This window comes from Homalodisca vitripennis, chromosome 4, assembly GCF_021130785.1.
Source record: "Homalodisca vitripennis isolate AUS2020 chromosome 4, UT_GWSS_2.1, whole genome shotgun sequence".
Classification (NCBI taxonomy): Eukaryota; Metazoa; Arthropoda; class Insecta; order Hemiptera; family Cicadellidae; genus Homalodisca; species Homalodisca vitripennis.
In genome coordinates, this window is record NC_060210.1 from 176,166,318 (window position 1) to 176,187,876 (window position 21,559).

The following is a 21,559-nucleotide window of genomic DNA, read 5'->3' on the forward strand; positions in this document are numbered from 1 at the left end:
TCTAAACGTACATACAGTTACTATCTACCAGTATGGTTAAGCTTATCTTCAACAACTACTAAACCTTTTTGAACAAGTTTGGGAGAAATGATATGAGATGACAATTATGTCTTATCAGATTTGATTTCTTTTAGTTAGTCAGTCAGTTTTGTACCATGTCCATGAAGATGTTTATTGTTATCTGTCAAATATGCCATTCACTCATGAGGAAGCTTTCACGATGTTGATGATGTTAAGTGAATGTTTACAAAACTACACAGCTGCTGCTGCTCTGTATGCTCAACGTTACCCGGATTGTGAACATAATTTGCTAAACGTTTTCAAGACTTGCTAGTCGTGTCTGTGAAACTGGAAATGTACAACCGGATCTCAACAAAAGGAAACAGCTCACTAGGTCTGTAAGGGATGATTGGGCACCAGAATTTTAGCTGCGGTTCAGCTCAATCTATGTGACTCATCTAGAAGAGTGGTTACTGGTACAGGAATCAGTCAAATGTATCCTTAAGTACAGTAAAATGGAGCCATAATAAAATGTAAGAAAATGAATATTTTTTTGCAATGTTTTATGGTGGGATGAAGCAACCTTCTATAACAATGGAGAAGTGAACTGTCACAACAGAGGTTTTGGGCGATTGAGAATCCCCACTGAATACGAGAGGTAGAAAACCAAAGGTACTGGACCCTCAATACTTAGTGCAGTGTTATTGGTAATCTAATTGTTTTTTTTTCGAAGGACACTTGGGCGGAAATATGTGCAACTTCCTCATCAATAACTTGCGTAATTTATTGAACAAACTATCCACGAAATATATAATGGGGTGCCAGCCCACTACTCTGAAGCGGTGCGACAAACTCTGGACGAAGAATATACTCAAAAAGTGGATTGGGAGAGGTGGACCAGTACCGGACGTGCGTGGAATACTACATGTGGGGAATGTTAAAAGACTTGGTTTATGCATCAAGACCCACTACTCGAGAAGAAATAATGCAATGAATCAGGGCTGCTGTTCAATCAATAAACAGAGAATAGGTCTTAAGGGCTTTAGAAAACTTTAGTTCCAGGATAGAACTCTATTTGGAAAACAACGGATTACAGTTCGAATATCTGTAAATAAGGTTAGTTGAATAACATGATTGTTGAATTTAAAATATGGAGAATCTAAATAACTGTAGGGATAATAATCACCTAAATTACAGAATATAACAGAAAAAGTTTTACAAAAGGTACAACAAATTAAGAATTAATTCACTGAGAACCTACAGCAATTACAGGAGTTAAAACACCACAATGCAACAGACTGTTTTGAAAATTGTTTAAAAATTAGTATTTTTGGTGCCATTCTTGAACCATCTAAGATAAAGGCAAACTTAAAATGAAAAAAAAAATAGTTTTTAAGAGGTGTAATTAATGATAGTCAACTTTTTGTTTGAATTTTTTAGGTTTAACTAGTTTTACAACTTGTTAATAATGAATCCAAATGTCTTAGATCACTTTTTAACAATAGTAACATTCAATAACAGTCTTCCCCAGAGGGTTAAAAGCTCAATATATTATTATTATGGTTTTAGATCTGGTACATGGATGATGACCGGTAATGGAGTAATGCACAATGGAATAACAATTATAGACGAATATGGTCAGAATCTGGACCGCCTTCAGGTAACAATTACTCTTAATATTTCTATCTATCTTCTTCATATGAATCAAGTAATAAATTATCCACTAAAATAAAATTGCATCATTGTATTTTTGTAGTTATTGTTTTAATTCAAATTGGTTTTAGTGGTGATATTTTAGATATTAGACAATAGGCTTTATTGTACATTCTTAGAGAATTTCAATTGCGTCAAAACAAAAGTATAATTCAGGGATAATACATGTATAGTTTTAAGTGTCAAGATTCCATTGAGTGTGCCAATTTAAGAACTCTTCAATTGTGTAAAATGGATGATGCAGCAACCATCTTCTTAGCTCTTTTCATGGCATCACTACTGCTCTGTGATTTGATGTCTTCAGGCAGGACATTAAAAAGCTTGGATCCCATGTACGATTGCTTCTCTGAAAACAGTGCCGTTCTGTGTACTGTTAAGGTAAAATCTGCAGCCCGGCGGATGTTGTATGTGTGCAGGTCCTTACCCCTTGTCAAGTTTTTATTGTATGCGTACATTATCACTTGAAGTATGTATAGAGACACCACATCGATTATGCGGAGCTCAATAAAGGCATATCTTCAAGTTTCTCTATGCTGTAGACCAGCTAAAATGCGGACACACTTGTTTTTGAAGAATAAGGGTTCTTTGTAGATTTGCTTTACTAGAGTTGCCCCATGCTGACCTAATTCTCTTTACAACACAAAGTCCCGTGGCCAGCTTTTTGCAGAGATTGTCAACATGTGTAGTCCATTTTAGGCTGTAGTCAATTATAACACCCAAGTATTTAGCTTCATTAGATGATTCAATGTTTGGCAGCTCTCCCACCTCCTCTTTTCTGCGACCCATGACGAGCTGCTCACATTTACTCTCATTTACCACTAGATTGAGGTTATGGCAGTACTGAACAGCCATCTCCATTGCTACATGGGCTGAAACTTCTAGGCTACCAGATGTGGAGTCACTGAGGAGGAGCGTTGTATCGTCCGCATACATTATGGTTGTTGAATATTCTTTATTTAGGGAGGTCATTAGTAAATGAAATAAAAAGAATAGGTCCTAAGATAGATCTCTGTGGTACACCTCTTAAGACTGGAAGCGGTTTGGATCTCACTGTTCGATTAAAGCCCTTCTCTGTGTATTTTAGTTCAACCAGCTGTTGCCTGTTTGACAGATAACTCTCGAACCATTTAGCTGACATGTCACGTATACAGACTGCTTCTAATTTATTCAGCAGCTGCGCATGGTGAAGACGATCAAATGCCTTACTGAAGTCTAATAGTATAGTAGTAGTTGGGTTGCCATCCTCCAATTGATCGATTATAAACTCTACAAGGTCTATCACAGCAGTGGTTGTAGGACGTCTTTTTATGAATCCATGCTGGTACTTAAAAAGGTGATTCATGAGTCTGGATAGGACCACCTTTTCAATTACCTTGAAGAATGTTGATATTAACAATATTGGTCGGTAGTTACCCACTACCTTTCTTGAGAATGGGTATAACTTTGGCTAGTTTAAGCTGTGCTGGCTAGTTTAATCAAGTACCTGACAATAACATTTGAAAACTTGAAGAATGTAATTGAACATTTTTGTCTGTATGAGACGACCCTCTCCCTTCCTCTGTTGTAGGTATTGTATAATTAAAAGGTGGGCGAGAAACCTCTTAGTTTAAAAAAAAAAAAAACATGGCTTAAGACCTTAGAATATTAAAAGTACTACATAAAAAAAATCGGGATAAATTTTGTGTTTTATTTTTAAAACAGTGTATGTTGTGAAAATATAACTGTAATAGCTTATCAAGTTGCAATAAAATCAAATTAAATCACCCACTGTTGTGTTTAATAATCATAAACATAAATGCACAGATCAAATTTGCTACTTAGCTGCAAAGAATTAAAGAACAACTGTTTTACTGTTTTAATTGGGTAAGAGATCAGTTATGATGATTAACTTTTAATAGCATAGAATTTAAAGTGAGAGTACCATAGAGAGTGTAAAAAATGTACTTAATCCTGCTCTATATCGCTACACTAGACTGTTATGGGTTAAGCAATTGATGTATTAGCTAGTTTAAACAATGATGTAGCAAAGATTAGGTTTACACAATAAAATAAAAATATAACAACAAATATGGCATAGCTATCTTAAAATCCTTAGTCTTAAGAAAAAAGAAAAGGAAAAGTCTTACAAAATAATATAAATTGAATTTCCAGATATTCATAAAAACCAAATAAGAAAGCGAAACAGTGTACAGTCATTAAAACAAGTGAGTAAAAAGTAACATGCAGAGTTACATACAGCAATGTTCTGGTGGCTTATGGACTTTCAGTGCCATGATGTTCAGTGCCTTGTAGTTGGATTGTATGAACGTATCTGTATATGTATTCTGTTGGATTTTTTGATACTCCTTTGTATCATTCTCTTTATTATATATTTTTATATTTATTTGGATATTGAAAGACATCAAGAGTATCAGGTGTTTGTATGGTGCATAGCACAATCTTTGAATAGAAACTTTTACAGGTTGCTAGGAATTATTTTTGACAAACGCTATCAATCAAGTTACACATTCATGAATTTTTGAAAAAAAGAAAAATGTGTTCAGATGCTGAAAAAATATTACTAACAACCTAGGCAGATAAATACTTGTTATGAGCTTAACTGTTATGGGCCTAACTGTTACTTTTTAATGACAGTTCTAAATAATGCTGTTATTTTTTAAGAAATCTTAAATGTCATTTGATTCATTGAATCTAATACAAATTACAGTTTAGCAAATATGTCTTTTACAAATGTGAATTGTGATTTATTTATGCTATCATTCATAGCCTATTAGAGTAAAACTGTTCTAACAGTATTAGTATTAAAATTGGTGATAAACCCAATCATTATTCTATTTTTCATACATGAATAATAGTATCTACTGTACCTTAGTATGTACTATTTTATATTGTAAATTAATTATTTTATGACTATCCAAAAAGTGCTGAGATTTGAACCCAGAAAAGGAGACTGATTCTCAATGTTATTTAGGTTATTCAAACTGATATTATACGAGATTTTATGTTTAAGAATTGTTGTAGATACTAGTTTAACCTTTTGAATTTGGATCCGTTCGCAAAAGACACCCCAATAATTTTATCCTTTTAATCCAATAATACAAATTTAATTCCAGTAGACAAATTTTATTTGAGAAACAAACAGTATTTACAACATATATACATTAGCGTACAGCCACTAAAAAACTTTAAAAATCACAGAGTAAAGAATAAAGAGAAGGCGGGAAGACAGTAATGTGGTTGAACAAGATATCTAGAACTAAAGTGTTGTCAGTGATTCAGAGAACCACTAACTGCTTATCAGTTATCAGTGCTTATTCGTGTTTCAGTTCTAGAACTGTTAAGGTTGGGATCTGTTAAGAATCAATAAGAATCGTTAACATGATCTAGAGAATCTCAGTTTGTTGACTGTAAAAATGGAATTGTAATGTAATTGTTGCTGTTACTTAAATCCCATCACTAATAAATACACAAAATATTGATATTACTTACAGGTGGGTGACCGTGTAGGGGTGGTATTGAGAGAGAGTGGCACACTACATTTCCTTGTGAATGGCATTGATCAGGGAGAGGCAGCCACCAACATCCCACCGCAAGTCTATGGGGTCATTGACTTGTACGGGCAGGCAGCACAGGCCACCATCGTTGATTACAACTGTATATGTTGCCTTACATCACCCGATACCACCGCCAACTCTCTTGCCTCTATCAACCGTCAGTCACATTCGTAAGTACTGTACTTACGACTTGAGAGTGGTAAGACTGACAAGATAACAGCAAAGGTGGCTAATGAGGTGACATACAATTTTTATTAGTTTTGAATTTGAGTGTAATAATCGTTAATGAATACAACCTGATTGGTGGCTGTTGTAAACTCACATAAAAATAATCAGTAAATTTAAAATTAGAATTACAGTATTGGTAGGTTATTTTAACCCAAACAAGCATTCCTCATTCTATACAATTTTTGTGAAGTATGAACTAATTGAATTTAAATCTCATATTTAGGTTTTAAAACTTGTAAATCAAATATATTTATAGTATTTAAAATGGACTAATTTGAATTAGTTTAAACATAATTGTATATTGTTATAAATACAATTTCTATTATCTTATTTTAGTTTATAATTTTGTTGGTTGAAAAATAAAATACCTGCATGATCTAAATTTTTACAATGCAACTTATTTCGACAATGCCCTAATTTAGTTACATAAAGTCAAAGCTATTTGTAAGTTGTAGGCAATGCTATGTTTAATTAATACAAGGTTTCTTTTTAAAAATCCTATAATAATCAGAAACTTTCCAATTAAAAAGGAATTTTTAAGAACATTTCATAGAGGTCATTAACTACAGAATAAAATATCTGGCATTAAGTAACAAATAAAGGTGTTTCAGAGTGCAGATTATTTTTGTGATGCATAGGTGACCCTGTGTTTCCTATATCAGAAATGTAGTTTAGGGTATCATTTATAATCACACAACAAATCTGTAATTTATTTTGAAACAAACTGTATAACTTACAAAGTATAGCAGTAGTGAGGAATAAAACAATACTATTAAATAACTCTTACACAGAAACAGCAAAAATTAAATTGGCAGATCAACCATTTCAATTTGTAAATGTACACAATTAATTATAAATTACGAATATTCTTTTGGTTGATTTAGTAATTGATTCTGGATACAATATTAATTGTTAAAGCTGCATGCAAATTATAAGCTGTCTGTTTTTGCTTGGCACAGTTAAATACTATCACTTTTGTGTTAGTTGTGTAGATAATATATTTTTTACAGGGACTTGCATTTCCATCATGTACATGGGCGTAACGCAAGGGTGTCGAATGGTGGAAGGACAGCGTCTAGACCCCGAGCTCTGGGGGAGTTTAATGATGCTATAGTGATGAGTAATCGTTCTCTCAATGAAGATGAAATGTTTGCTGTTGTGGTGGAAAAAATAGTTGACCGTTGGTCTGGTTCTATTGAAGCAGGTTAGTTGCACTAAAGTTATGTGAACCCTAGAGTTGACATTTAAAAACCCTGCAGTAGCAGGGCGGTTTTGAATAGTTTTACAAGCACCCACCAGACTCAGTATTTTCTAGTCATATTATTTGTTGTTTTATTCCGTAAATTCTGCAGAACACATTAGAGAACAGATTAGTTGAAATTTGAAATTAAATAATACTAACATTAGAGAACTCAGGCAATTTGTAAAAATGGCATTTCCAGAGAAGATGAAAAATTAAATGCATAAATTAACCATGCAACACATACATTCTAATGCCCAAAATCAAATACTGACAGTAATATCAAACTATTAATACTATTATTTCAAAACACTGGTTGGCATGACCAAAATAGCTTTGCAAGATAAATTAGTGGAAGCGGAGCATCTACTTTCCACTGTACGATTACTTAGAGTGTTTAAAATTCCTTTTATTCACTATGCATATTCAAAGTGACAGAACGGTACTACAAAAACATACAGTTCAATATTGTTAATTCAAGTGTAGATACACATTGTGCTTATCACTGTCAGATATTCAAAGATTGGTTATGTGTGACTGTAAAGTATACAAGTAATTGACAATATCGATATACTGTGTTGTAGGTGTTACTGCAATCAGACCAGAAGACTTGGAACTTCCTGGAACTATGACTGATCTGGATCATGATACTTGGATGCTTTCTGGTTTGTAATACATGTAAAACATTTTATAAACGTTTTCAGGAATTCAGTAACAATTTATTTATTTATAATTTTGTTTCTTTATTGACTTATTGTATTATATTATAATTATAATTCTGCTGTCTTCTGTGTGGTAGGTTCATCAGTTATGCAGAATGGACAGACATTAAAGCAAAACTATGGATTGGATCTGGACACAGTACAGACTGGAGCAGTGATTGGCATGAAGAGACATGTTGACGGAACTCTGCACTACTATCTAGATGGAGAGGACAAGGGTGAGGCGTGCTCTGGCCTGCCTCTCAACGTCTTCCCTGTCATTGATCTGTATGGTCAGTGTGCTCAGGTCAGTACGGTTTATTTTGAGAACGTTATGTCTCGGTTCTTACTACAGTTCGGTTTATTACAAGGCTTTGTTGACCAATCCTCCGTTTAATTAAATGTGAGTAAAAAAAGTGTGGTCTCTGTTTAAGTCTCAAATTGATAGAGTTAATGAACAGTTTTATATCAAACGCATTGAAAATGAAATATTATTTTTTTGATCAATTAGTTTTCAAAATAAAGACTTGTTTACCATTATTCATGGTCATAGCTCCTGAGCTGCAGGAAATTTGTTAAACTAACTTAATTACATAGGTACTGTTATTTAACTCAATTAAAATATATTTATCAAGAACACATTTATATGCTACTGCCTCATCATCAACTTATTCGTCAAAAGGAAGTTGTTGATTAACCAGAAGACATCATCAGTCGAGTCAAAAATAAGCTATCACAAAACATAAAGATAAATAAAAACTCATGATACAGTCAATAGATACAGTATAAGAAATACTTCGAAACATATGATAAATAAATACAGTGGAACCTCGATAAGTCGGATTAATCGGGACCGCGGCCGATTCGGGTTAACGAAAATCCGGGTTAGCAGGATAATTAGGTAAAAATTAATAAAATACGGTATACTTACAGATAAACTCCATAATAATTGTAAAAACATCAAACATATGCACATTAAATTATTATTAATCCTTACAGTACATTTATAACTGTTCATTTCCTGGTAAAAAAACTCAGTCAGCTTTGGTTGTGCCAATGTCGTCTGCCGCTTGCGTGCTGTGCGATCCCGCAGTCTCTTCAACATGAGCCGTTATTGTCTGCCCCTAACCACAGAGTAACGTCATTTTCATCGACTTCAGAGCAGCCATCAATATTTTGGAACATATCCAAAAGTTCTTGGGGCTGGACATCGTCTGGAGAGTCATTTTCCATATTACAGTTCCCCCACTGGTTGAATTATATTTTCAGGCAAGTCGCATACACCCTTCCACAGTTTTTTTTTCCAAGATTTAATTAAGCTGATTCTAGTCACGTGTTTCCCAAAATTCTGCAGTTATGTACATTACAGTTTTCACATTAAATGTTTTGAGAATCTCAACTACACCGTGTTCTCCTTCATTGTCAATGATTGTGCTTAGCATCTGTCTTCTGTAAACCTTGATTTTCTCGAGAACCCCCTGGTCCATGGGCTGTAATAGCGCTGTTACATTAGGCGGCAAAAACTTGACGGTATTGTCCCCACTGACCAGCATATCTGCAGACGGATGTAAAGGAGCATTATCAATTAGTAGGACAGCTATAATTGGCAACCCACAATCTTTTAAATATTTCGTCACACCTGGCACAAAACAATAAAAAAACCAGTTTTTTAAAAGTGTTGCTGTCCTACCAATGCACTTCTTTGAGACTTGTAGAGAACTGGTAGAGAATCCCGATTTACGTTTTCAGTGCTCGTGGATTTTTCGCTTTTTCCTATTAAGAGTAGAGGAAATTTATGCTTCCCCGAAGCATTGCTGCAGGCCATTATTGTCAATAGGTCTTTGCTTTTGTTGTATCCCTTTGCGTCTTTTTCAGTTTTGAGGCCAAAGTTTTGCTCGGCAACATTCTGTAAAACAGACCTGTCTCATCGGCGTTATATATTTGATTTGCCGTAAAATTTTCTTCTTTAACAAAATCCAAAAACTTGTTTTTATAGTCATCAGCAGTGCTGTTGTCCCCAGATAGATTTTCTCCTGTGATAGATAGTTGGCGAATACCATACCGTTTTTCCACCTATCCAACCATCCTTGACTCGCAGTAAAATTTGGTTCACAAATCAGACAACTGTTTATTCAGCTTGATTGCCTTTTCTTGAATGATAGGCCCAGACACTGGCAAACCACGTTCCCTTTTCCGCACAAAACCAAACATACAAAGAGTCTCGTTTTTAGCTTTCTTAGCTTTGCACCGATTTGCCCAAACTGTCTTTTGTTATCATCTTGAAACAAAATTCTTCGATTTTTGTCCTATTTTCTTTCCATCCGATACTGTAGATGTACCGACACCATAAGATGCTGCAATTGTTTTTAAAGATTCGCCTTTATCAATCCTACCTAATGCCTCTAGTCTCTTTTCCATTGTCTCTAACACATGTTTACGTTTTGTTGCCATCGCGTAGATAAAAACAAACGCATAACACAAATGAAGCACACTATCTGAAGCACGATTGGAGAAACAGAAGCAAACAATACAGTACACTACACACACAACACGGGTAACAAGCGAGCGCGGAGCGAAGTAGGAAAGGTACTGAGGGGCCAGGGCGTGGCGGTAGCGTGGGAGAGGATTTGGGGAAATACGCGTCTGTTATTGTTTCCGAGAATCCGGGACAATGACCGCCACTCGGCCGCCGTGTGCCATGAGTCACACACTCACTGTCGTACAGTCCCATCAAATACTGATACAACATCGATTCACGGATACTATACCACTCAAAAATATTACGTTTTTATTATTGAAATGTTTGTCTGATTTTTTATTTTTTTTATTGAAAATCGGTCCGGGTTAGCCGGACTTCGGGTTAACGGGGGCCGACTTATCGGGGTTGTACTGTAAGTGGTGTCTGGCTTGTTAACATAAACATGAAAATACAAGGCGTGGTTAGGGCAGACTGGTAGATTCCTCATTCTGGCTTATTATTCTAATCAGATTGAAAAGAGTCAGGTGTACATTTAACGACATTCAATGAAAAATATTATTTTCAACCAGACAGTCTGGATATGGTGTTTGTCCAGAAATCTGTCTGATATATATTTCAACCACATAAATACATTATGTTCAATGAAAATAAATACAGAGACAAAATTGTGTTCTATCATAGACATCTGAAGCTCTACAAAGTAGTTCTCGCATTGCAATTCACTCTAGAAATATAAAGTAATAAAGAGTTCTACTTCCTCGATTTAACATTGGAAAAATACTCTAATAAATTTAATTTTAATATTTATATTTATAAGAAACCGAATGCCATCAGGCATACTATCTACTCTAGGTTATACCACCCCATTCACAAAAAATGGATGTCTGCTCTACTAAATATATAATTGAAAAATAAAAACAATTTAACTCTTAAAACACAACATATGGGTATGTCCATACCATTGGAATTTTGGTAATCACAGCATACAGGAATATCCGTATGGTTTTATTTTAGTTTATTGTGTACATTATAAGTCATGAAAATTCAATAAAATAGAGAACTGTAAAGTTTATTAAAGCAATGTAATAATTTGATATCATAGTTTTTTTGTTGTAATACATGTTTTTAAATGTTAAAAATAACTTCAAAGCCTTAAAACTACAACAAATAATAAAAACTTTACCATGGCAACCCAAATGTTTCAATTTTGCATTTTATTAGCTATAAACTGTTAAAATTTCATATCTTTAGGTGGAGAAATAATAGTTTTTTAACACGCGAGAGATCGCGCCCGCGGCAGTTTGCCGCGCTTTTTTGCTTTCTTTATATTTTCGTTTTCAGTGATGCCCCAGGATAACAGGGTCTCGTTTTATCCCTCCCAGTACATCCCTGGGCCTGACCTTGACAACTGTTAGTCTGTCGCCGGCTTTCTTTGCGAGTGGTGGAATTTTTGTTGTAGCTCTGCACCTGCCGCGGCAATATGCCTTCGCGCGATCTCTCCCGTAGTGTATTCTGTTAAATCTGCGAATATTGGAAACATTTCTAAATCTTCAATATTTTAATGCTTTTGCGATGTTGTCGTTTAGTTATATTGTGTAAAAATGAATTTTGAAGAACAGGGAAGTCATGAATTTTGAAAATAGAATAATGGAAGTCTTAAAACTAAATCCTGTAGAGGATGAAGATGAACAACCGGTTGCTGCGGGAAGATACCCATACTGCAGAATTTTTCCTAGAATAAAGAACAGGAAGACTACTGTAAGTTGCAGCTCCTGCCAAATTCCGATTTGTAAAGAACACACAAAAGCCACCTGTACCCGATGTTGAAGCTATGGACACTGACTAAGCAAAAGACATTGGTTTTCGAATACAGACACACTTCTTCAGTTAGCTTAGACGATAATGTCCACTGAAACAAAATTAGTAAACTTGTACTAATTTAGGGTTTTTTTATTTTAACTTTTTATGAAACTTAGAAAGAAATTTTAATTTTTCGTTAAAATTTATAATTTTTCTTCATAGGTTTCTTCATTTGTACATAATATTTTATTGAATTAGTAATCTTTTGCCTAAATATTGATTTACTATATTATAACGTTTTTGAGGTAATTTTTTTTGTTTGGAAATATACATGTTATAAAATTTATTTATTCCTCATAATAAAATACTTTATTGTAATAAAATGTTTCATTTAAAAGCGTGATTTATATTATTGCGGCAAATTGCTCACACACGACCTTTTTCGTACCAAAAAGTCACCAATTGCGAACCAAATATACAGTGTATCATAATAATATTTCTCTTTGTTAGAACTTAAGTGCCCAATTACTTTTATTAGTATATACTGAAAGACAATAATAGGGACAACACAGTTTTATTTTTTTGAAACTTTTCTCACCAAATTAAAGCTGCAATTTGAGTAAAAGACGAGCGTGAGCAATTTGCCGTCGCGCGACCTCTCGCGTCCAGGATGTGAGTGCGATCTCTCGCGTGTTAATAAAACAAAATAAAGTTGTTAAGTGCCAATTTTTAGAAAAATAAAACTAAATACATCACCACTTACCAATACACAACCACCACCACCATTGATATACTTACCAATGGCATAAAATGACTTCGAGTTATTGAGCCTATGAAGTTTGTTTCACAAAATGTTACTAACACTGAGTCACAAAATCTGTTTAGACTATTCGCAAATTTTGTGAACACTGTTTTATATATATTTGCAATCACGGTAAGTTTATAAACAAATTGGATAGGCCTAATTGGAAATATGTTTGGGCAAACACTTTGAATGCCAAACCTCTTGGCAAAGAGAACAAACAGTTCTTGATCTATTTCTATTACTCCATTTTTGGTCCTCTTATTTGAACAAACCCAACGAGTTTTCACCTTGTTACCAGGTAATTTGATCAACGAAGAAAAACCTCCTGCCTTAGGCCTACTCAGTACACCACCATTGACTCAGTATTTTGAAAAAAAGTCAAAGACTAAAATTGATGATCTTAATCACCAACAAACTACAAAATACAGTAAAATCCAGTAAAAAACGTTATACCCGAAAGTTTGGAAAAAACCAAAAACCGCCTCCTTCCCCCCCCCCTAACTAAATGTGAACTATATTTCATCAGTAGCCTAGAAAAATGTGGAAATGCCACTTTTGAGAACTAATTTCCACCTTTTAAGACTTTTGTGGGTCAATTTTAGGGTTTCAGATTAAATTGAGAGCTAGGAACAAAAATACTTTGTCATTAAAGGTCAAGGACTTGTTGCTGGCCGGTCTGTGGGGGTGACGGGTGGCGGTGCTCGTGGCGTGCTTGTGGTCGGGCTGTGTGTTTGAGAGAATGAATGTAGTAATAACGAGAAATTCTTTAAAAAGTAATCTGTTAATTTAAGTTTTAATTTAACTTTGTTTGAATTTTTCTACATATTAAGCTGATAAATTTTATTTTTAATTATTAAATAGTATGTATATATTTGGGTTAATTTTTAAGCATTTATTTTAATTTAAAATTTGTTATTAGTTAAGATCATTCACTGTACATATATCTGTATATTATGTGAGGTTGACTGGTAGAGAGGGCTAAATAGCCCTAACTCCGCCTCTTAAATAAAGGCATATTTCATTTCATTTCATTTAATCAACCAAAATGGGGGGGGAAATGTAGCAGTATTACAGCAATCAAAAAGAAGTTAGGAACTAAATACTGTACATCAATATTGTCAGGGGACTAGATCACAAGTTCTTAAGTAATCATCGATTTTTGATTGCTTATTATTGGTGGAGGACAGCATGAAGGCCTCAAGCCTCCTCACAAGGTCCATCAACTCCTGGGGCACTCCCTCTTGTTGGCACAGGAAACGGGTAACGGTGCTCAGGCTTGCCAGGCTCTCCTCTGACAGGGAGTATCCTCGCTGTCGGCGTCATCGTCGCTCTCGGTGTTCTCCACTTCCATGCCGTCGGCAGGCTGGTGTGCGGCAGCGATATCGTCTAGACTCAGCTCCTCGCATACCTCCAGATCATCGTCATTCCTGACGAAGGCGTCGAAAGATAGAGTCTCACCGACAGCGCCGAGCATGCTGCAGACGTCTTGCCACCTTGAATTAAGAGACGTCTTGCCCCCTCCCTCCACGCCCCGCTCCCCCACGTTCCTTCAGCGGCGAGATCCTGGCGGCGCGACGGTACGTCATGTCAAAAGTGGCGTTTCTCTCACTGAACTGGATAAAAAATGCTCTCTCAGGACAACTGAAAACGTTATAAGCAGTCGGAATGCAGCCGATACCGTACCTTAAACGCGGGTAAACGTAATAAGCGGGAAACTTTATATGCGGCAAAACGGGGTCTGATTTTTACCGGGGTGGCGCTATCCAACTTTATAAGCGGGCTAACGTTATAAGCAGGCGACGCTATAACCGGCTTATACTGTATTATAAACACAAGTAAATATATATTCCTTGAACCCATAACTTTATTTTATAACGTGGAATCAGCGGACATTACAGGCATTACATTGTCCGCCCGGGTTAAAAGGGTTAAACCCTTTAAATGCACGCTAATTAAACAAATTTCATGATAGCATACTATGTATATTATAGGTATCAATAGTAAGTCCATCACAACGACCACCTGAGCCAGCAAGCAATGAGAACAGTTGCAGCCAGACTCTATACAGTCACGCAGAGGAATTTATACCCCAGACTGTCATACCATGTGAGCCTCCATCCACACAACTCTTACACAGGTATTACTTGTCACTGTTATTAACACTGTAATACTGCTAGCATGCAATTCAGCAATCAGTGAGAGCAGTTGCAGCCAGATTCTACAGTTATGTAGAGGAATTTCTACATGTGGTGCTACTTCTAAAAATTTTTCATAACCATTTGAACAGGCTTTCATTGAAATAAATAGTTAAAAGTCAGCTATTGGCATAGGCAGCTGCTCCAAGTCGTATATACTTTTGGTAACGTGCATTCATTATCATAAGCTTTTTTTATCTGGCTAATTACTACATTATTATATGTTAACCTCTGTTTCAGTTCTTTTATTCATTTTTCCTTGATTAAAATGGAAGAAGACGATATCATTTTGAAACAAAATCGCGAAAACAACTATGAAACTTTGTTTTTGAATTGTTGTGTGCATTTAATTTATTTTTTAGATTATAGATCGTGTGAATTTGTTGGGCAAATAAATTTTTATATACATTTCTACCTAAATATTGTTATTTTTACCAGAAAATAGAATTTTATAGTTAATTTTTACTAAATACTTTTTCAAAAACATAATATTTGACCTTATAACAGCTAAAAGTATGCAAAAATTCTTTTTTTTTAGTTCAAAAATGTTTCTTTAAGTAAATTAATATTTAAAAAAAATTAAAACAAAAATGGTGATTTTATATTATTAATACCATCCTTCAATATCTCAGAACCAAAAAATCACCAGCATTCTTTAAATGATAGAAGTATTTATTTTATAGAATAAAACTGTGAAGTATACAAATTATACTAAAAATAATGATGGTGAAAACATGCAGATAATTTAAGTGGAGAGGCATTATGAATCCATTATTGTTATGTCAAATCAAATCTTTATTCACATATACATTGAGTACAGCGATTGTGTCATTTGAATTACAATTGTTAAGTTCGAATTAGGTAAAAAGTATGTACAGTAAGAGTTACAGAATTTGTCATTATTCATCTTCATTGCTGAGTTCTCCAATCCAAAAACTCCTGGACTGTGTATATTGTTCGTTCCAGCAGCCAGTCCATGAGTCTTCTCTTCAGATTCTTCTCAGGGATTCTCTTCATTTCTTCTGGCAGACAGTTGTAGAAGGCAGCTCCTCGATAAGATGGTTTCTTCTCGAATAGACAGAGATGATGAGTGTCGAGTGCGAAGTTGTGCCTATGCCTTGTGTTGTATGTGTGGTGGTCTCCTAATCTGGCTCGGCCTATTTTTACTGCATGCATTACTGTTTCAAGAATATAGAGTGCAGTAACTGTCAAGATCCTGAGCTCCTTGAAGGCTTCTCTACACGTCTCTTGCGGTCTTAGTCCTTTCAGTGTTCTTATGGCTCTTTTCTGAATTACCAATACTCTTTGGAGGTTTGAAGCGCTTGTCCCACCCCAGGCCACTAAACCATATCTTAGGTGGGTTTCAAATAAAGAGTAATAGGCTATGATGGCTGTTCTGTTATCACTGACCTGCTTTAGCCTTCGTATAGCATAGAGACCCATGTTCAGTTTTTTACAAAGTTGGGTCACATGAGGTGTCCATGAGAGATTGTTGTCAAGGACTATGCCTAGATATTTATTCGAGTTTAGTGTTGTTAGTTCTGGAAGGCCTTGGTAGTCATTGGGAAGTGATGTGTATATCAGTTGATAGGTTTTACTTTCATTCAGGACCAGATCATTTTGAAGGCAGTATTGTTTTGCCATGTTGTATGCCACATAGGAGTTTATTTCAAGTTCTTGTCGATTTTTGGTGGCAACAAGTAGTGCTGTGTCATCAGCAAACATCACTGTCTCACAAAACTCTGTAAGGTAACTTGGAAAATCATTGGTGAGAAGTATGTAAAGTACAGGGCCAAGGACAGATCCTTGTGGCACTCCTCTTTTCATTGGGAGGGTTTCAGATTTTACTGTGAGAAGGGTGTTGTTATCCTTGTAGCTGAGCTCAACCAATTGTTTCCTACCAACCAATTTCCAACCAATTCGCTGAGATAACTTGCGAACCAGCTGGCTTCTTTTCCAATTATCCCAAGTGCCTTGAGCTTTCCAATTAACAGGTTGTGGTCCAGGCAGTCGAATGCCTTGCTGAAATCGAGCATGACACTTGTTGCAACACATCCCTGGTCTAGTTTATCAATAATGTATTCAATTAGTTGTACTACTGCAGTTGTTGTTGATCTGTTCTTGATAAATCCATGTTGTCTAGAGGTCAGGAGGTTGTGTTGCTGCAGAAGTGCTATAAGTCTGTTCAATATTACTCGCTCTAGGATCTTAGAAAAATTTGATATCAGAGATATTGGTCGATAGTTAACAGCGTCATTTATTTGGCCACTTTTGTACTTGGGATAGACTTTAGCCACTTTTAGACTGTTAGGGAAAATTCCTTCGTCCAGAGATTTGTTTATAAGAGTTGTCAGTGGGGTTAAAAGTTCACTTTTACAATGTTTAATTAGCTTTGAAGAAATGTCGTCCTCTCCAGCAGATGTTTTAGCTTTCATTGAGTCAATAATTGTTCCTATTTCTTCTTCAGTAGTGTTGTGGTGCTGCAAGTTAGTAACAAAGTGAGCCTGAATAACATTTGCTGGTGTAGGATTTTGATTCGGTGTTCTATTTTTGTCAAGTGTCTTCTCTGCTATTCTGGAAAAAAATTGATTTAAAGCATTGGCAATGCTATTGGGAGAATTGTGTAATTCACCTTCAACAATGAAGCTTGCTGGAATTATGGTTGTGGTGTTTTGTTTTCTTTCAGAGTTGATTACCCTCCAGACAGCTTTTGATTTATTGTCAGCCTGCTCTATGAATTCCGCATTTTGCTTCTTCTTAAGTTCTTTTAGCTTAAGATCATACATCTTCTTCCTAGTTGCTGTTTCCCTTTTATCATTTATATCTCCAGTAAGTATTTCTATGTTCAAGGCTTCCAAATATGATTTTCGTAGTGTCTCACTTTCAGTATCCCATACTCTTTTTGCGTGATTAGTTTTTAATTTAAAAGTTTTATGTGGGCAAGATATGTCCATCGCGTATTTCATAACGCTGTTAAAGGCTGAAAAAGCTGTTTCTGTGCCTGTTTTTTGAGTAACTTGTGACCAGTCTTGGGAGGCTAGGATTTTCCTCACTTCCTCTATTGTATTGTGATTGATTAGTCTTTTTTTGGATTTTGCTGTATTGTCATTTTGTAAGTCTGTCTTGATGTAGCAGATTTGCGCTGTGTAGTCAGATAGTCCTGAGCTGATTACTTCATGTGATAGATGGTCCTCGTTCAGATTTGTACAGATACAATCAATAGATGTCTGGCTATGATGTGTAATTCGTGTGGGAGGCAGTTCTAGTCTTTTTATGTTGTATCCTTCTAGGGCATCTGTCAAAGTTTGGTTGTCATTATTGTTCGTCAAGTTGTCCACATTAATATCACCCATAATGACTATTGGATTGTTTATACAGTGTATTTTGTCCAGTTCAGCTGTTAATGCATCCAGTGAGTTTTCTAGCCTGCTGTGTGGTGATCTGTAGATTCCCATTAAGTAAAAGTTGGATTTTCTAAATGTTATCTTTAGTAAAATGGCTTCACACGATAGTTCAGATGATATGTCAGAGATGGATACTATGCTGATTGTATTTTTTAATTTAGAGCTAACAAATACAGCAACTCCTCCCTTCCTGTGGTGAGTTCTGGAGAAGCCTCCGATGAATTCGTATTCAGGTATCCTGGTGTTTTTCAAGTGATCACTATTTAGCCCATGTTCTGTTAGAATTATTATGTGTGGATTGAACTTGTGGAGGACGTGTGTCAGTCTTTCTATTTTGTTTTTTAGGCCATCTATATTTTGGTGAGCTATTGAGATTTGATCCTGGGTTTTTTGTTTCATTCCATTATATTCTCTTGTCGTGTTCCTTCCTCTAAAAAAGTGTTCTCTGTGCAAGTTGTTGGACTGTTGTCTGTGGAAGCAGTGTGATTTGCAGGAAGCGTGCAGTGTGATTTGTCGTGTTATTGCATGATTTCAAATTAGCTGTTTGCTGTCAACCTTGTATCTAGTTACTGGTTATAATTGGTATTGTGATTATTTTTGTATATTAACCCTTTTAGGACCAGACCAAAATTTGACATGTGCAAAGAAAATTTTTGCGTTTTTCTGACCATGCTCCAAGAACTGTGCACATTAAAAATGTGCGATTTTTCAAGCGTTTGAGAGAAAAATCATATCTTCAGAACTAATTACTGTACAGATTTGTTTTTAGGCTTAAAATGTTTATAATTAAATTGTTCATTGTGAAAAAATAAATTTAAGTCATTATATAGCAAAAAACAATTTGATTTATCTGTTTATCAAATAAAAAAAAATAAAAAAAATAAAAAAATAGAGTTTGATCTTCAATAACTACCAAAAATAAGAATAAACTATTCGTGGGAAATGGTATTTATTAGTTCTACATATAACTCTCTATAACTGTACAAAATTTGAAAGCCCTGGAATAAAAAATAAAAAGTTTGTAAATGAATTAAATTTTTCTGTAACACTGGTTAAAACACACTTTCAGCATTAGCCTAACATACAAAACCTTATAGGCTATTAAGGATATTATTCGGTACTTTGGGATTATACCGACCACACAAGTATAAAGAACACAAAAATGTACATTTATAGAAACAAACATGATAGAACGAAAAAACAAATCTTTAATTACAAAATTACAAACTTAAAACGATTATCAATAATTGTTATTGGGGTCAGATTCCGTCATATGCCCCCAACTCTTACAATTTTTTCAATGAACTTAGAACGTTATAAAACGATGTAGTTGAGTAACAGAACTAACATTCCATCAATGAACAAGCGTTTCCAGGTATTGTGATCGGTATTGTTGTCGCTGTTATCTTATCTTTCTCGAGATTCCCGATTACGGCAGGCCGCGCGGCATCACATTATTATTTAAGATTTTTTCCCCGTTCCATAAAAACAAGTTGTGTGTGTTTTTTTTTCAATAAAGAGTTTAGTTTTTGTGTTTGTAGAAATGTAGGGGTAAAACACGGAAGTACAACAAAGCGATGCACCAGCTGAAAGGGCGGCGAGACTCTGCAATCACGTTATCTACTAGACCGTTCGACTTTGACCTCTGTCTGAGGATGGGGAGGGGTTTGCGATAGGCCCTAAGACAATTCCTGTTTTATATTGACGAAATTTGTTCTACGCTAATCTAGTAATCAGTAGAAGCAAAATGTCAAATAACGATTCATGTCTGGGTGTGGTCGGTATAATCCCAAAGTACCCTGACAACATTACGATGCAACATGGCCGAAAAATATTTTTTTGACCAAGCTGATGATTCCAAAGACGTTTAAAATTTGATATCATAGTAAGAAACATACAGGTAATAGAAAAATAGTATATTTATTCCATATAGAAGATTAAAATATCTCTTAAAAAATATGAAAAGTCCGCCGGCGATAAATCAGACGGCTGGTCCTTTTCGCATAGTACGCCGCCGACGATAAACCAGACGGTTGGTCCTTTTCGCATAGTACGCCACCGGCGATAAATCAGACGGTTGGTCCTTAAAGGGTTAAGTTATCTAATGTTTTGTCTATTGGTAAAATGATGAAACTATTGAAAAATAAATAAATAAAACATTGATGATTACAGGTTGAGTCCATTCTGTGGGAAAAATATAACGATAGAACCAAGTGGATTGATCCGGCGCAACAAGCAACAGCCAAACAATGGGCTTGTTTTCACGGCTCTGCCACTTGGCGTAGATGAACTGCTGGAGGTTGCGGTGGAGCAGTGGGTGGGTCAGTGGGCAGGCTCTCTGGCCATTGGAGTCACCTGCATGGCTCCCAGCGACAAGGCTCCCCCCACCATTCTTGCTATCAAGGATCCTACTTGGTACATCATGGGTAAGTTCCAATTCAATCATTATTTTATCTATTTAATACCACTAGTGAATAATAACAGCCAATATTAATTCAATTTTGCGAGGCCTTTCAGAATCGAGGAATCCATCGTCAGGCAACTTCACAAATGAATCAAATTATTTTATCAATTAATTCGAGACAACCGTGTTATAGTGTGCGACTCGTGTTAGTGATGATGAAACATATTTTCCGTGTTTTAAAGTTGAAATTTATTCAATTTAAAAACTGCTGTTTTATATTGTCGATTGGTATTTATATTGGAAAAGTATTTTATCAGAATAGCGTGGAAAGATGCAGGATTGGATTAGTGTTGAAAGTACACTTTGGGGACAAAAGAAGTCAACTGAGCCATTGCATAGATAATGTTGCAGGTATTAGCATAACCCTCATCTACTGTCACAGGCTTTAATTATTTACTTTTTATTAATTAAGAAGTTTAAATGTTTTGAGTGTTTGTGGTTTTTAGTAAGAATCTGGAAATAATTACCAACCAATTAATTTAAACAAATATGCGTCTTTTAACTGATATTTAGTTAAGATATTAATTTGATAAAATAAGTATTTATATAACTTTTTTAACAAAATGTATTTATTTACAATCTGTTAAATTTAAGAGGAACAGTAAGTTCATATTATAACAGACACAACATTAACAATTAAATTTGAATTAGTTGTTAACCATTGTTTACACTATTGTAATTAATTAAAGAACCTAAAAGTTAGTTCCAGGATAGCAGATTAATGAAGTCTGTTCACATTTTTAGAATTATCAAGCATATTTACCACAAGGTGGTTTGGTTGATCTAATCTTGAAAGATAATTTAGACTGAATTTTATAATTTATTCTTAGACTGTTGGGATGTTCAAATCTTGATGTAACATTTTATTGGATACATATCAAGGCGATCTGTAATTTTTCTTAACAATTTAGATATATACCGTTAACCCTCCATCAGGCGCTCACAGAGGTTTCCTCCAGGTTAGCGAATAATGGAT

The 21,559-nt window shown here is 35.1% G+C and overlaps 1 protein-coding gene across 1 annotated transcript in view; it reads left to right on the forward strand.

The window, feature by feature from the left end:
• LOC124361311 (neuralized-like protein 4) overlaps positions 1-21,559 on the forward strand; it is a 151,121-nt gene that overhangs the window by 102,613 nt on the left and 26,949 nt on the right. The window contains exons 17-23 of the mRNA XM_046815357.1: positions 1,570-1,660; positions 5,205-5,437; positions 6,506-6,699; positions 7,320-7,400; positions 7,535-7,743; positions 14,512-14,657; positions 20,292-20,545. Coding sequence (XP_046671313.1) covers positions 1,570-1,660; positions 5,205-5,437; positions 6,506-6,699; positions 7,320-7,400; positions 7,535-7,743; positions 14,512-14,657; positions 20,292-20,545 — 1,208 coding nt within the window. The remainder of the gene's footprint in view (positions 1-1,569; positions 1,661-5,204; positions 5,438-6,505; positions 6,700-7,319; positions 7,401-7,534; positions 7,744-14,511; positions 14,658-20,291; positions 20,546-21,559) is intronic.